General features: G+C 41.8%; 1 protein-coding gene across 8 annotated transcripts in view; it reads right to left on the reverse strand.

Annotated features, from left to right (window-relative positions):
• The window catches only part of Large1 (LARGE xylosyl- and glucuronyltransferase 1), a 461,800-nt gene that overhangs the window by 233,949 nt on the left and 209,646 nt on the right, over nucleotides 1-18,205 (reverse strand). For all 8 annotated transcript variants that reach the window (XM_070014410.1, XM_070014413.1, XM_070014406.1 and 5 more), the window contains one exon: nucleotides 12,877-13,178. In XM_070014410.1, coding sequence (XP_069870511.1) covers nucleotides 12,877-13,178 — 302 coding nt within the window. The remainder of the gene's footprint in view (nucleotides 1-12,876; nucleotides 13,179-18,205) is intronic.

Genomic DNA, 18,205 nt, shown 5'->3' on the forward strand with positions numbered 1-18,205 from the left:
AACTGGTAAAATAAGGCAAGGAGGGAATAGACCCTGGGAAGGATGAACCACCATCAGAGATCTCTTGACAAAGAAGTCTTGGCCCACCAAATTTGTAAAATGTTCTCATGAGAGGTCTCAGGTCCCAGGGTTATGGAGATAGTAGGGCCAAGGAGATCAACGAAACCCTCTGTGTCCCATCTGGAATATCACCCAAAGAACAGAAGACTAAACTGAGGGAAACTTACAAATATTCTCAGCTAAGCTGCCTGGGGCAAGTGCCCTGGACATGAACCCCGACCCCATCCTTTCATCCTGGGTGATCCTGGCAAATGTACTGGGTCAAGTGATACACTGCAATGCCACAAGTGGGAGCTGGATTTTTCAGTACTAGCTGTATCACATTCCAACTGTACCAAGAAAAGTCCTCTGGGACCTTCTGGAAGCCTTCAAGCTTCCTGAGTGGGGTGCCATGATTGAATTACAGGTGACAAAGACACTCATTTCCTGACTAGGCCAGGTTGGCAGGTTCAGATTGGCTCCTCCATGATGTAAGCAACTCTTCTAGAGACCTCAGGCACCATGCAAGTTGTACATGTGGTGTACATTGACAAAGACTGGGAAGCAGTAGGATAAGCTCAATGGAACACCATGGCCTCTCAAGGAAAGGACAGTAAATACCTTTTATTACTGCCTCTCCTGAGGAGCACAGCCTTCCTTAAATGGAAATATGTCCTTCCCAGCCACTCCAACCACGTACTGTCCTTGGAGTACTGCAGAAGGGTGATCCCTATGATCCCTAATACTTCAAAGTATGGGTTCTTGATGAAAGAGTGATATTTATCAGCCTGCATTATGCTCATCAGCTGGCATGAAAACCCTTTGTATCGCGACTTAAAGACAATAAAAAGTAATAATGATACGAGTGAATTCTTGAGAGCCAGCTATGTCTCTATCAGAATGACACCCAGCCTTTGCTCTCATATCATAGCTACAAGACACCCCCACTGTCTTGCTCAGCTACTGAACTACCGGCTTGCCAGGCTATCTTCCTTACCCCATCTCCTGACATCACCTGGGTTGAACCTAATCATCCAACAGCCTCTATCCATGTCCAGGAACTCTTTGGATGTACTGACCTTCATTCCTCCTTGAACATTCCCTATTCCAATGCCAGAATGAGGACTAAGCCTTCCTCTAGAATCTCAGAAATCCTAGTCCTTGGCTTGGCACACTTGTGGTATTCTTAGGGCTGTCATACACTATGCCCAGGCCCTCCTCTGTAAAAGAGCTAACTCCACCTGATCTTTCTAGCTGACCACACTTTGCTTCCACCACTGCTCATCTGAATCATTCCCTCATACATCTCAGGATCCTAAGTGCAAATCCTGAGGCTTTCTGGGATGCTAAGACCCCAGACTCCCCTCTTGTACTTGAGTGGCAGAGAGATAAAGGGAGATGAAAGCTAGGAATAATTTACACAATGACAAGTCATTCCTATAGAGCAATCTGCTATACACCAGGCACTGCTTGACACTTTGTACAGATTACCAGATTTCAGTCTCACAGTTATGTGAGTCATGTATAGTATTTCAGTTCTGTATCATTGATCAGGACACTCAGGCCTTGAGAGTTGGGATCTGAATTCTGCAAAAGAAATTCTTCACTCTGGTGAAGAATCAGAAAAATCTAATTTTTTTAAAAAAAACCCTTTTGTTCTAAAGCCATCTTTGACCAATTAATTAAGTCTCTGATGCCTAAGGGTTTCAAATACTCTAGGAAAAGTAGTAGTTCTCCATGGCAGTGACTGAAGATATCTTGGTTGTTACTATTTTGGTGTGTGTGTGTGTGTGTGTGTGTGTGCGTGCGCGTGTGCGCGTGTGCGCGTGTGCGCGCACACGTGCACTCCTGGGCTTGTGTGCATGTGTGTAGGATGCTATTAGCATCCCATGAGTAGAGGTCAGGGAAGATGTTTTTACACATTCTAAAATATGCAAGAGAGCCCCCATTGTCCCCTCCAGAACAAATTATCCTGTCCAAACATGAAGAGTACCACTGTAAGGAGACTGTTTTAGGAAGAAAAGACAAGGGGAATAGAGGGTCAGGGGAAGTGCAGCTCACTATAGATTCAATTGTTACCTTAGCTCAGTCTAATTTATGCAGTTCTTAATTTTTCCACCTGTAAAATGAAGGCCCCATCACTTATCTCTGGATAATATCATCCTAAGACTCAGGATGAATGATTGCAGTGCAGATGCAACTGCCACCATTTAAGTCATGAAGGAAATGAATAGAAAAGTGCCTGCACACCGGGAGACAACCCAGGAAGGGACAGGATGGAGGAAAACATGCAGAATCAGGCTCTTCTGAATCACAAATATTTAAACATGCAGCCTCTGAGATATCAAACTTTGTCTTGGCTTCAGGGTTCAGGGACTTTTCAAAATGGGCCCATTAAATGTAAGCACAAGTGCGCACATTCTCAAACATTTTACATAATTTTCCAATCTCTTTAGTTTCATCCGATACACCTGCCACCATGAATAAATTCATCATCTGGAACCATAGCAGCAGGGCCTGCTACCTAGGAAAGGAGAAAACACAGAATGTCCCTGGAATTTACTCTTTCAAGGGTTTTGGATGAACCTAAATTTTGCCATTGGAGAAGGAATCAACAGGAGGGGACAGAGCCAGGGGTAGAAATTGAGTGAGGAGGAAACTGGAATGGCTATTTCTTGAAAGAACAAGGTCACTCTCATGATAACCTGAGGGTGTGAAGCTACAAAGTTTAGATTTCTCAGTTTATCTGGTTAAACATGACACAGGTGCCCCCTATAACTCAAAATGTGGGACTTGAATGTCAGATTCTGTGCCTGGAGCCTCTGACCATGCCTTCTTCTTCTTAGTCTTTTAAAAAAATTTTTATTTTATTGTGAAGATGCCTTCTTCTTTGTACTTGCAACAACAGGTGTAAGACATGTATCCATTTGCCACAAAGTACGGACTGACGGTGGAATGATGTTCTCATTTATCCTTCCTTTCCGCAATGCTTCTGTGACTCTCAGAGCCCAATCATTCTAGACAAAATTAGCTGGGCTCTTTTTCCCCTGTGGGAAAGTAGTTCTCAGAAAGTATTGTCTCACACATAGATACAAAGAAAAAGTAGTGTCCCCAAAGAAATGTGTACCAAACTATGGTATTGTAGGCAAGCTGTGGCTTGGCAAAGCTAAGCCAGCCCTGCTGCTTTACTGCCAACATTAGCTGTGATCCTGATTCTGTGCTCCTTTAGGGCACCCTGATAGGGTACTGTGGTTTATAGCATCTCCTATGGGGAGACTGTAGCAGGGAGCAGGGAAGCATCTCAAGTGGACATTGGCTGCTGACACCTAGGAGACTGAAATATGAGACAATGAATAGGTGATAATTACCTTCCTCAGGTTAGGCACTGGACAGGGAGCTGTAAGAATCTTCCATATCTTTTAGCTGACTACATTTGTTCTATAAACCATGGGTGCTGGCTCTGTTAAAACTTCCACAAGGTTCCAGCTGGAAGATGGGAGACACACCTGTTCTTAACAATGTCTGCTTAATAGATCAACACAAGGAGAAGCTGAGAGTTCCCTCCTGCTGAGTGCTCCCTTTAGCCAAGTACACCTCTTGAGTATTCCTTTCTCCCCATGACTGCAAAATGGGACATTACACTCCATGGGTGGTTGAGGGGACCCAGTAGATGGACCTCAACTTCTAACCAGTATCCCACAGGGCTTCTAAGGGCAGAGTACCTAGGTATGTCTGCAGCTAGCCCAGAGGCCAAGATGGAGAACCACTGCTCAGTCTGGTCACTGAGACAGTATCTTCAGGAAAACTCAACAGAAGCTAGCTGCTATAATATGACATGGCAGGGGGCATTCAAGACTTGCTTCAGTTCCCATCATAGAAGGGCACAGCTCTCATGTTCTCCTACAAGACATGTAAAGGTGGGTGTCTTCCTCCTTCTACCACATGCGCTGAAGCTTCTGAGTCACCACTCTTGTTGGGGAGAGGAAAAGGCATAGTGATGGAATTGGGAAAGCCCTGCTCTGCTCAAAGAACAAGACCTTGAGAGCCAGAGGGGCTGACAGAGGCCCCAGCTCTGCCACAGGCCAGCTTAATGACCATGGACAAGTCATTCAACCTTTCCTCTCATTTTCAACCACAGCCTTAATAAAGTGAGGAGTTTTCATTTCCATACATAGATTTTTCTACTTCTTAGACCTGAAACTGGAAAACAGAGACAGGGAACAGGTTAAGTCAGTAGTCTGAGATGCCATGGTGTAGCTTAGGTACTCTGTAGCTCAGTGAGAGGCTGAAATCCAGAGCTGAGCTGTGAAACTCACTGCCCTGCCTCATTGAGACACATCTGTAACCATTAAGATGAAAAACTGAACTACTTATGTGCCACTGAACAGTAAGTATCTCACAGGCCTCTCGGTCACCATGGCTCTCTGGGGAACCATTGCCTGTTTGGTCTCAATAGTAAACCACAAGACTCGAAGACAAAGTTGTTGCTGCTATCATGAGCAAGCAAATAGATGCCACCTGATTTAGGAAGCCAAGTCTTTAGAAATTTGCCAAGGAGAGGTAGAGTCATGGAAGTTTTAGGACCAGGTGTGAGAACCAGAAGGGTCAGACTTCCTGGGGTATCACTATAAGTCACCCCATTCCCACTGCTGTCAAAGCCCAAGTTGAAGGAAGTGAAGGAAAAGTCATGTAGCATTTATGATTCTGGCCATCGTATATCCCTAACCTGTTTTAGATCTGACTTTCTTATTATGAAGAACTCAGACACCCAAAGAAGAATCAGAAACTCAGAAACTCAGAAACTGGAAAGCCTAGTGAGGATTGACACAGATTTTTCTGAGGTAGATTGACAGAAGCCTAATGGATACAAATAAAACCAGGCCTGGGACAGATGCGTTGTCTAACAGCTCAATCCTGACTCATGGTGGGTACCTCTACAAGGACCATCAGCATCAAGAAGACCACCTGAGAATCTGAGAGAGAGATCCATCTATAGCATTAAATATAGATGGCTAGGAGGGGTGACATTGATCAAGATACTGTGCTCTCAATATTGAATTCAATCTCCTTTGTACAACTATGTGAAGATAAAAAAATATACAATGATATGTATGTATGGATATATAATGGTGCATGTATGTATGTATGTATGTATGTATGTATGTATGTATGTATGTATGTATGTATGTATGTATAATGATTGATAATGAGGCCAGAAAGAAAAAGTAAGCAGTCAGACAAGATGTATATAGACAGATTAATATTCTGAATCAAAGTAGCCTGGAAATTGTATCTAAAAAGATGAGAACGGAGCAGCCATGTGACAACACAGCATGTACCTTTCAGGTATCCAGGGAGGAAAATCCTGGGCTAGGGAGGAACTGGTGTGATGGAGAAAGGAGGAGGCAAGGCTCCTTCTGGAAGACAGGCACAGAGGAAGAGAGTTGAATGGACCAGACTTGGAACACCAGGCAGACACTTTATAGCTCACAGCATTAGTGAGGAGTTGGCTTCTCCTGTGCGAAATGCCAGATGACATATTCATTCAATGTCCTTCATGATCCATGTGTAGCTGGTTCTTAACTTGAAAAAGCACAGTACACTATGGCAAGTATTAAGATCTGCTACCTACAGTGAGGACAGGGAGATGTTACAACCCGTATGCATGCTGGGAGAAGAGTGAAATGGGGCAGCGGCTGTGGAAAACATTATGGCTGATTCCACTGAAAGTTAAAAATAGAATTACCATATGAAAGAGTGATTTCACCTCTGGGTATATACTGAAAAAAACTGAAAGAAGGACTTCAGAAGGAGATGTGCACACCCATGTTCATAGCAGCTTTATCACCATAGCTAAGATATGCTAACGAGGGGAATAGCCCTGGAGTCTCAAGGCACACCATGGTAAATATACTAATAATACACAACTGTACACTTAAACACGGTAACTCTCTTGATATGTGTCTTGTAAGGAATAATCTTAAAAGTTATAAACTTGATCATCACTTTATAGCTATGCAGTTTTGCTAAATCTCTTTATAAAATCAGGATGATTAAAACAATTAGGTGAGCTACCCTGTGCGAAGTGTAGGCCCTGGCATCTAATAACTACAAGATGCAGGAATGCAGGTACTTCAAGCATCAGTACCCACAGCATCCCTTTCAAGTTGCCTATGCTCAGATCCAGATGGTTACCTTGCTGATCTCTCTTTATTTCTAATATACTTTCAATATGGAATGTCTTGGCCTCACACCTATTCAACTCTTCCCCCTATTTCCAAACACAACTCTATCTCTTGGGAATTATTTCTACATCTATAAATATGATGGTATAATGAATGTGTCAGCTCATGTGAAGGGCTTAGGACTTTGTGACTATTAGATATGTATCAGTAATCAGCGTTAATCATTTTAATACTAATAACTATTATTATTATCATTATTTCAGGAAGCCTTTGCTGCATGCACAAGAACTTACATTCAAGAAATAAACATTAAATATCCACATAGCTGGGATCAGGTAATTCCCTCATGCCTCTACTTTCTCCTCTACCTTCTAGTATGATCCAGGATAGAATACTGATACTGTTGAAGGCAGAGTTTAATTCCCTTTGCTCTGTGAATCCTGGAGTTATCCTTCATTTGAGAAGGGGAAAAGACACCCAGGATGAGGAGACTCAGTTGGGGTGGCAACTTTCTGATCTTAGGCAAAACTATTTACTCCTCTCTAGTCTCATCATATTTAAAATAAGTTATATCTTCATTGCTGTTCTCAATGACACATGTTCTGAAAGAAAATTTAAAATACAGCATACTATTACAAAGCAGAGCAAGGCAAGGAGACTCTGGGCCAAGCCCAGATCGGAAGTGGTGAAACATCTGGTCTCTTGCCCTGGCCAAGTTGTGACTGACCACTGACTTTCAGCAAGGTTCACAAAGAGTCTTCTGACATTATTTTCATTCCTTTTCCTTTTCTATGACAGTGGGACCAATGAAATTCAGCAGAAGAATAGTACAGGCCATCTGACATAGAGTTATGTAAGACATGGCAGCTTCGCTCTTCCTCTACTGCTCACTTTGGGTTAATAAGCCAGCTGCTGTTACAAGAACACACAAGCCATCCTAAGGAACCTGGGCTACCAGTAATTCTGTGAGCCATTTCAGAAGTAGATGCTTCAGCCCCAGCCAAGCCTTCAGATGACTCTGCAGCCCTACGGATGTAATAGTTACCTCACTAACGATTCAGAATCACTATCCCCAGGCTGAGTGTTGCCAGGTTCCCAATTTTCACAAACCACATGAGACAAAAGATAACTAGTGCTTTAAGCTGGTAAACTTTGGGATGTCTTGCTATGAAGAAGTAAACAACTAAAGCACAAGGGAACAAGCCTAAGCTACCTCTATAGGAGCAATGGTCCCTAAAAGTCAGGGCATGAGACAGTCCCACTATGTTCCTCTCTGGGATCTGACCTTCAGAGGGGATCTTTCAGTGGATTTACATCCTCAAAGATACACCAAAGAAGGCATAGGAAGCTAATGAAATCTGAATCCAAATGCTACCCTGGTATCTTCCAATAGAGTGTGGGTTTCAGGCAGACAGCTGGCAAGCCCTTCACTGCTGAGTTATTATGTACAATTCTTAAAAGATGAAGTGGGGAAAAAAAAATTGAAGTAGATCAAAATACTGTGGGGTTAGCTGGGGTCCCAGAAGATGTAAGTGAGAGGTGTCAAGTTTTACAAACATAATGGCTCTAGGAAAATGCCAACCTCAACCCTGCACCCCCTTCCCCCCACCACAACATGAGCTAACGAATGTAGCCACAATCTGGAAGGCAATTTAAAATGATCCCACTTCTTTTCAAGAACAAGCAGATTCTTGCTTAGATCCAGTAAGGAACTCAGGAATAGTCCTGAGATTGCAAGAGCCTCCAGATTGAAAGAGGACCCCAACATTGAGACTTGTCACCCTCTACCCTTTATGAGGTATCAGGCACGCAATACAGTCTGGAGCTAGAGGCTTCCCAGAAGCCTCATGTCACCAAGCTTTAAGTGTAGGGGTTCATAGAACAGCTTCTAAAAGCATTTTCCAAGGTTCAACCCCTAGATTCACCTCTTCCTGACTGGGTGACCTTTGTGGCAGTAGTTCAGTAACCTGTAAAATGAAGAAAGTACATTGTATAACTTAAATTCAGGGTAGCATTTTACTATGGTATCTGCTACAAATGAAAAGACGGCAAATCTTATCTCTCATTCATATTACATTGCTACAGAGAAATGAGGCTCAAAGCAAAGAACAGAAGGGAAGACAGAGAAATTCTCATATGGGATGGGATGATCTGACATGATAGCGCACCAGTCACCAATGTTTCATGAAAATAATAATGACTGTGGTGATTTTAAACTATGTCCAAAATGTTCTGAATTTTCTCCAATTGGGAGATGAGGTGGGGGTCTACTCTTCACTGTCAGTGGATGGGAGTTTTGTGACCACTACTGGTCCTTGCGTGTAATGACAGTATTAGGGATTTCACTCAAGACTTTGATCTTGCTATGACTTAAGCCACATTCCCTTCCTTTTACTTCAAATTGTTTTACAAATCAGATCTCACATGTTTACCTCCATTCAGCGTAGCTGGTACTCCAGGTGAACAATATTCCATCTAGCCTCCAGTGACTAACAACAAATGACACTATGGCACTATGCAACTAACAACAAAGGGCACTTTGGCACTATGACACTGTGTATCAGACTTTATGTCTGATCTTTAGACTGAGAACCTTTGGCTTCTATGTAAACAGTTTTCCACCCAGAGCTGCCATGATATGAAAAAACTCAACCTAGCCCAGGCAGAGAAACTACATGGGCAGGCCCTGAATCCACAAGAAGACGGGTGATTCTGGGTCAACCCCTGGTGCTCTACATACAAAATAACCCACCAGATAGAGGATTCCTAAATGTAATTGCAAATAAGCCCTTTATGAATCCCAGGAACTACGGAGAGCTCATGAAATGAAATTTACTATTTTAAGCAGTAAGTCTTAGGGCATTTGTTAGTCAGACACAGAAAAGAAGAGCATCTGTAACAAGCACATGAGACTGTCCCCTTTCCTGCATCTACTTTTATCCACTGAAAGAGTTAACCATTGTTCTCATTTCCATTGTTCTCATTTTATAGAGACATAGATTCCAAGCATGAAGTGAATTGTGCAAGGTTGTAGAAAGTGGCAAAGGAAAGTCTCTTTGGAATTCCTGCTTCCTGCTATAGTAATTTTTTCTGCTGTACCACAGCTCACTCCCAGGATGGAGCAGAACCAGAGGGGCAAGAAAACTATACACATCGTACATACATCAGCTCTAGTGCAAATCAAAAGGGATCACATGACTTCAAGCACCAAGGCACCCAGAAACTAGGCTTTGACTCAAACAGCATTGCCCAGAACAGAAGTATTTATGAATAAAACAGGCTATTTGAAGGCCACACAATTAGGAGACAATGAAAGGGACCTGTTGTTTCTATCACCAGAAATCTCTGATGACAACCTGGGTGTCATTGTAGTGAAGTTTTCAGAAAGACTTGTCAGAAGTTGGAGAAGTTTGAGTCCAAGCACTGATGACAGCAATGTCCTTGATTATGTGGCCATACACTCTGACGAGATCTGAAGACAAGCTTCAGCCCTTGTAATGGAAAAGAATCTGAAAGAAGGGAGGCCTATTTTAAGTCCGATGACTGACACTTCTTGTTTGTTCTTTGACTTTTCCACTAAACTCTTACACCAAATGAAGGAGACAGGACATACACTGCTAATGGGTACGTAGTCATCATTTCAATGTGATTACACATGGATAGTAAATCACTTCAAGGTTATACAGCATTCAAACGCCCATATGCAAGCTCTCAACAAGACAAGGGTGCATTGCAGTATGAGTAAAGTTTTAGGGGTATAGGAAATAAATGAACAAGAAGCACAAAGCAAAGAACAAATGAGCAACATCTAACTCTCAGGTACAAATTTTTAAAACTAGTAAATAAGTTCTGACAAGAGTAGGTGAAAGGGCTAAATTCCTATATTGCTAACTGATATTTCAAGGAATACAGGATTAAAGAGAATCGTATTATTCACCTACATTGTACCTTAAAACAAAGGTTTTGAAATCATCTCTATTTCAGTCACCTGGATAGGTTTGTTTAATACTATATTTTTGGCCCTAGTACCAGACTATGATTAAGGAAGTCTGAGTGGATCATAGTTTTGATATGTTCTAATTTGCATCCAAGTATAGAAGCCACCCAAGGGATATGAGATGTCCATTTGTGAACAGAGTAGCACAATTCCAATGTCAGTGGAGACATTAGTGGCTTCACTAATAAAATATGTCCTTCCAGACTCTGTTGAAGATAGATAATAGCTGAAGGTACTGTGGCAAATAATTTTGCCAATGGTATCTAAAAAGAAGTCAGGTACAAGTTTTACTTTAAATACAAGGACAAATAAGAGTCAAATCTTAATTCATCTAATGGTATTTGGCATTTAAAAAATGTTTTACCATGAAATATAATACTAATACAACTACTGTAGAATTTCTCTCAAATTCTAGTATTCGTCACCAGCACTGAAGTACTAGGAAGCAGAAATTTTGATTTTAATCTACAACTTACAAACAAGGAAATTGAGACACAGAAAGGAGATATCCCATGCTCAAAGCCAGACGTCTATGAGTCTCACAATATGGCCAGGTTTCATTTTATAGCTATCAGCTCCAAAACTAGTATGTGGTCTTCTCCCTCCATTATTTTGCAAACCATTCAGGACAAAAGCTCATTTGTGAAATAGCATGGTTACCTATCTCTAGGCTTGACAAGGAAGGAAGTGCCAGCTATGTAGACAACAGTAGGAAGATAATTCTCTCAGCATACACAGCTTACAGGCTCCTTCTGCCTCCTTTATCCCATCTATTCTCCTACTTTATTTTTTTGACCAACAGCAGAGTCATAAGAATGAAAATACATGGTAACATTTCTTCCTCATTCTACGCCATTCTACCATGTTAGTAGAATTCCCTTCTAAACCAAATACTCTATTCTGAAACTACTACAGTGACATGAAAACAAAGAATCTGAGAGAAATCTAACAAGTCTGCAACAACACAAGACTAGAGATTACTCAAATTAAGATGCCCCTAAGTCAACACAGATAGAGGAACTTTGCCAGCCTCACTGAGGACCTAGTTCCAAAAGTGTGCAGTAGAGATATTAAGTAATCCAAGGACTGGATGTGTCCAGTATTATGGCAGCATGCTTGCCATATTTCCTTGGGGAGAAAAGATGCAGCTCGTACTATCTACTGATGTCTCCATTGCTTTATTTGGAAAACCCAGAAGAAAGAGAGTTTGTTCACCAATGGAATTTCCATGGCCACTAAAGAGCATGGAATAAAGAAATTAGGAGGCAAACTTGTTTACTGAGTTAGTGAGTGGAGTGAATGAATTCGGTTTTAGGACTACTTCTGATTGAGTGAGTGAATGAATGAGGTTTTAGAACCACATCTGCACCCAGGTTCTCAGGGTTTGGTGTAGAACCAATTTATTCTGTCCCAAATTCTTTCCTGCTGTAACTATATATTCATTCCATGTTTCCTACCCCCATGACAGTAATTGTAGATCTCTTCCACCTGCCTTTCTCTCTATCCACCTCTCTACCAATATTTATCTAGGCTTAGGAATCCACAGAAATCCTGGACTCTTCAGAGGTTGTCTTGTATATTCCAGTCTACAGTCTCCTTATTTACTGTTGAACTCCCATATTGGATAAATCCTGCATTCTGTGCCACACATTACACTGCAATAACAATGTCACTAACAACTCATCCACATGGACTGATGCCATGGATTACAAGGTGTAACTTCTTCAGGGAGTCTGAAGTCTAATACTGCTTATTCTAAAAGGTGGAATAAAGAAACAGCAGGTAATGTTTGTATTTAACTAAAAATAATACCAATTACCGATAATTGCAAAGGTGCTATGTAAAAAGAACTATTCATGGCTTTATATGACCATACTACTTAATTTTACAAATACCTGGTGAAGCAATTATTGCATTCTGATGTTTAGTGACATGTCACCTGAAATTCATAGAGGTTAGGCAGCCTGCTCAAGTACTCAACTGAAATTAAAGGTGGTTAAAAACCAAACATCTTGGTTTTAATTGGCATGCTCTAATTAATTGTCACCAGAAAATTGTGTGTGTGTGTGTGTTTCCGTATGTTTCCAGGACACTACATAAGTACAAATACAGGATTCCAAGGCTGGCAGGAGAAGTGCAGTAGGATAGCTCAGTGTCCCAAGTTTCCAAAGTCTCACTAAGAGAGAACACCTTGACAGGAAAGATACCAGAGTAAGCCATAAGACATCAAAGAACTATTCTCTGGTTCCGAATTGCAGAGGCTGTTCATACAATAAAGGAAAAATGAAGCTAAGGGGAACTGCTGATAGGACCACAACTTCAGAGGGGCACCATTCACAGCACATTCTAAGTAACGAAGGTCCCCGGATGATATTTGGCCACAGAAACCTTGAACATGGCAAAATCATCTGCAAGGAAACAGGTGGTAGGTTCATCAGTAATTCTCCTTATCTTTTCATCCCACTTTTCAGATGAGAGAACTGAAGCTGGCCCAGTCCATTCAGAACAGCTCGTGACCAACCCGGATCCACACCTAGGCCCAAGCCAAGAATGCCAACATTCCGAAGGCACCTGTCTGCACTTCTAGGACAATTCTGAGAGGAAGGAGGGAAACAAAGGTGCACATGGACCCCTCTCTGGCCTGGTACTCCTTACCTCGCACTTCTCCACAACCGGCTGTTGCCCACATTCAGAGCTGTTGCCAGCCACGATGCCAGCCCGCAGGTTCTCGCTGTCCCCGGTCCCTTCTTCCATGGAGTAGGTCTTGGAGTGGTTGCCACGGCGGTGGCCCTGGCCACGACCTTGGGCCAGGCTGAGCTGCCTGCGGAGGGCACGGTTCTCCTCCTCCACTTCTCGCATGCGCACCTCCAGGCTCTCTCGCTCCCGCTGGCTGGAGGCCGTGTACCTTGGGCTGTGTGCCTGGGAATCCAGCGGAGACAGGGACACCGGCTTTCCATCTGCAGGTGGAGACACCAGGGAAGAGTGAGCCTGGAAAGAAACCCAGACATACACAGCTACCTACCTCAGACTCCTTCCGCAATCTCACTTTTTAAGGGAAAGCAGATGGACTGTGAATTAGAAATAAATGCATCCAGATTGAAGTGCGAACAAAGTTGAGAACAGAGTGACTTAATATGGTAATAAAAACTAATATGCTTCTTGGAGAAGTAATATAATTATTCCTAATTAAATGCAGTGTCTTCTTGGTGCCATGTTTCTAGGTAGACATTCTGAACAATAACACAGTATGAATATGAATGAGAAGGGGGAAACAGGGAAGAAGAGTCTAAGGAAGTAAAACAGAGCAAAAGAGGAGGAGTAGAAAGAAGCAAGTGACATCAGTGACAGTGTACTGAGTTCTTCTTGTAAATCCCTATCCATCCATTCAGGAACTAGAAGGGGATTAACAAATGGACAGAATGAAGGATGCTGAATGTGGTCAACATCCTTCATGTACAAGTGTGAAATTATCAGTGAAGCTTCTTGTGATGGGTTGGGGTAGAGGAAGAGGCGGGACGAAGGAGAGTGAGGAAAGCCAGAGTGTGATCAATGTGTATTATATTCATCTATGGATGTGTTAATATGAAACTCCCTTGTCCCACTAATTGGTGCTAATAAAAAAAAGGTTTATAAATAAACTGCCAAAACCTTGTTTTCAAAGCATTAGCTCTCAGAGGAATCTATTTTCAGATATGGGGAAAATATCATTTAGAATATTCTAGCAGCAATTTGTATGTAGAGTTCAGCAATTTGTATACACAGGGCTGTGGAGATGTACCCTTATCATACAGTATTTAGTAAACTGTCCAGTATACTAAGTGTTTCCTCTGAAGATCCACAGTTCAGTGGGACAATACCAGGATCTTATTTTGTAGTGACATAGTAGCTGATAATTTCTGGAAGGACTAACAAAGAATAAAAGCATTAAGAGCAACCAAAAGAAAATAGAGCCAGGACCAATCTGTAGGTGTTTGTTTATTTTTGTTTGCTTCAAAGCAAAATCCAACTATTACCCTTGTGTGCAAGCAATCACACAAACCTACAAAAGTAGCCAAGGCAGAGAAGCTGTATATGACTTTCAAAGTCACACAACCAGTATGGTGGCATCAGAATTTACAGCTAGCTCTATCTTATGTCTCCTATGAACTACACACTTAAAATGAATTTATAAAACAGGCTATTTCAAATGTCCAAGTCTCAAGTTTTTCCTAACATTTCTTTTGAGACATGGTCTCATTAGCTAAAGCAGTTCAGGCTGGCCACAAACTCAGCATCTTCCTAAGTGCTGGGATTACATATATGCCCTACCATGCTCAGTGTTGCCAATATAAAAACCTCATATACCTAAGATACTAAGCTTGTATACAGTAAGTGCTCAATGTAGGCTTATGGTTGAGGAGCTCCAGAGATACAAGGCATACCTGAAGCCGCCAGAACTTTCTGTTTCCACTCTGCAGAAATCCCAGGTTCCAGCCACACTGGAGGCTGCCTCTAAGGCTACTAAGCCCACATTCACAGCTCTAGAAAATTACATTCTCAGTTGTCTGTAAAAAGCCCTCCTTCTGTATCTATGGCTAGAGTCTTTCTCCTTCCTCCCTAGACCCCACTGAGCTTCTAAGCTATCCCAGAGTCTCTGTGACTCATAAAACTTGAGGATCAAAGACTGTGATAATTTATACCCTACATGGTTCACCTGAGTTGCCCAAGCTGCTTTGGCCTCTGCCCAGGGCTGTTTGATGTCTCTTTTGGCCATAATGAATGTGGATCCTTTTTTTTTTTCTCACCCTTTTTAATCACCTCAGGGTTAAATGCTCAAGCACCTGAGCCTCTCCTATCAATGCAACCAAGAGGACACACTAAATTCTACTGCCGAGGATGGCAAATCAAAGGCACAGTCTGAATCTATAAAGAGATGTGATATCAGGTTGTTCAGGATGGTATTGTCACAGGGCTGGCCAATTACAAGCTCCTACCCAAGCTTTTGAAGCCTTTCTACCCATTTTGAAAAGTTCTATCAAGAGACTGAAAAAAGGTTACACACCTGATAGCAATGTGTTTACTCAAGAAACATGGAGGCTGGGAGCAGGTGGGGAAAGCTGAGTACCCAGCTTCCATTAGCGGGCAGAAGGATCCACTGCAGATGATGCCTGCCTGTGACATGCTAGGTAGGCATATTTAAACCATCTCTACTTTCCCCATTACAAACAAGTAATCCAAAGAGTCTACATGTATAAACTGAGCCGTGGCTGTGTTGCAGCACTACAGAAACAAGCACTCCATATCTTAGGGAAAGTACTCAGCTTTTCCAGTACCTAATGTATTCTTTTCCCCCCTCCCCTTCTTTCCTTTCCTCTCCTTTTCTTTCCTTTCCTTCCCCTCCTTTCCTTTCCTTCTCTAGAATATTTTTATTTTCTTTAAGTAGTTAAACAAAGGAGTTGCCCTTCAGAGCAGTTACAAATACAGTGCCACTTGATCAATGTCATCCCTTTTAAAATTTTCACCTACCCTTCCCACTCCAACTCTTTCCTCATTTCTCTTAATTTTTAGGTTATGTATTGAATTTTTTGCCATTTAACCAAGCAATTCATGTATAGCATGCATCTTGATCTGTGTCATCCCTTAACATCTTCCACCTACTCCTTTATTTTTCCCATGCATTCTTGCCTACATTTTCTATTTCTGTCCCCATTTATTCTTCTAACCCTCTCCCCTTGTCCCTCTCCCCCTTGCAAGTACCCATTTCCTGGTACTTATCTCTGTGACAAAGTATCTGAAAGAAATAACCTGACATAGGAAGGATAAACTGTGGGTCACCATTTCAGAGGTGCTGTCCATGGTTGCTTGGTCCAAAGCACTTGGGCAGGAAGTCATGGCAGAATGAGGTGGAAGAGCTTTTCACCGCCATGCAGAGCAAGAGAAAGGGACCTAGTGCCAGGTATACTCTTCAGGGGCACAAGGCCCAGTGACTGACTTCCTCCAGCTAAGCTACCTCTCCTAAAGTTCCTGCAAGCTAGTGAAAATAGCACCACCAACAGGAGACAAAGCATCACAACAGATGAGGCTGTAGGGAGTGGTTCATACTCATGCCTAAACACTCCGATTCAGCACTCAACAGAGTAATCCTCAAATTTCTTTCTTTTTCTCTTCCCTCATCCTTTACTCCACTAAGCCTGGAGGCAAGACAAGAACATGCAATAGAGAGATAGGATTCCTTTTTCTTTGTTCTGGTAATCCTTGCTGTTAGATGTGTGGCATATTCATTTATGTGTATAGCGTGCATCTCCCTATCACAAAATGTCTATGTGTGTTGATCTACAGTTCATCCCACTTTGAGTTGAAAATGTCAAACATTATTCAAAACCTTAATTCCCAACATCTTTCTCTTCCCTTCATAACTTCTCAACAAACATGAATTTATCATTGAATTTGAATCTCAGCACCCACTCAAGATGAATGCTCTGAATTAAGAATCAAAACATCGACGATTCAAAACAAAGAGGGAAAATTGAAAATCAACCTCTGTGCAGTGCAATGACAGGGATTAGGGACTTGCCATCCCAAATGTCCTAAGTAATGATCTCAATTTTTGCAGGTTCTTCCTCCCCCCGCCCCCCTCCAACTTTTAGCACTATCTATGTGTGAGCAGCCACTTGCAAATGGATAGGATTGCATAGTATATTCACAGACAGGGCCCAGGCTAGAATGAATCTTTTATGCAGGTAGATCAGGCCCTGGTAGTAGTGACAGTGCCATATCTCTTTTTAAAAGTTATTGTTAATTTTTTACTTTTATTTTTTATTGTTGTCAAGGTGATGTACAGAGGGGTTACAGTCAGGTAATAAGTACATTTCTACTTGAACAGTGTCACCTCTTCGTTTTCTCTCTGTTTTTTTTTTTCCCCTCCCACATACCCTCTCCCACAAGTAGTAAAGTTCATTTTCAATGTGGTCTTTAGTGAGTATCCGTGCTTCATTTGTTCAGGCCCGGAGTTCAGCCCCTACTACCGTCAAAAAAAATCATAATAATAACATGAAACCTCTTTTTTCTATTTCTTGGATTTCATTTCTATAAGTGCCACATCTCTTTAGGAACCCAGCCTATTTTACTCAGGGTCAGAATTCAGGAATGCTGTCCTGCTGCATTTTTCAATGGATGTTACAGAGTCTCCATTCCTAATCTTCATATGTCAAAGTCTCCTCCCATACAATCTGTCACCAAGGCCCGCCAATGTTTCCTTCTTGATGATCGAAGCGCTTGCTCTTCTCATTTCATGTCAAACATTCCATTTCCAAGGCAAGACTAACACAGTGGTTGTCAAAAAAAATTCTTTTTGTAGACATGCAGAGAATATGTTTCACTTTGCAGGTTGTGAGCCGCAGTTTAAGTTCCCAACTCTTTTACCCTAGTCTAAAAACTGCCACAGAATTACATAACCAATTGTTATGGCTGTGTTCTAACAAAGTCAATTTACAAAAACCAGTGGTGAGCCTATCTGAGTATCATTTGTGGCCAGTTTGTCAATCACAGGTCTTTGGTTAGTCCTCTCAGCCTGTAATCTGCCTCTAAGCCTGCCCACCTTGGGGTAATACTCTTACTTCTATTTCCAAGACATTGGCAGTCTGGAAATAGACAAAAGCAACTTGATCTTCTTCAAGGTCATCCATCATGTTCCAAACAAACACTTGGTGAGTTCCTACTGATAGATGGTCAATACTCATATGCTGTGTGTGCCATCTAATCTTCATTTTATCCAATGCTGTAATGAGGTGATTTAACTACTATTGACCAAAGAAAAGAGAAAAAGAGGACATAGACACACGATTTAACTTGTTCAGTATCACTCTAGCAGGGGCCAAGTCTTCAACTCAGAATTCTTATCTCTGATTCAGTAGTTCTTTTGGTACCATACTAGAATGTTCGTTCATTCCCACAACTGCTTATCCTCAAAACAAAACAAAACAAAAAACAAACAAAAAACAATCCA

This window comes from Dipodomys merriami, unplaced genomic scaffold (assembly GCF_024711535.1).
Source record: "Dipodomys merriami isolate MVZ:Mamm:240054 unplaced genomic scaffold, mDipMer1.0.p SCAF_97, whole genome shotgun sequence".
NCBI classification, from domain to species: domain Eukaryota; kingdom Metazoa; phylum Chordata; class Mammalia; order Rodentia; family Heteromyidae; genus Dipodomys; species Dipodomys merriami.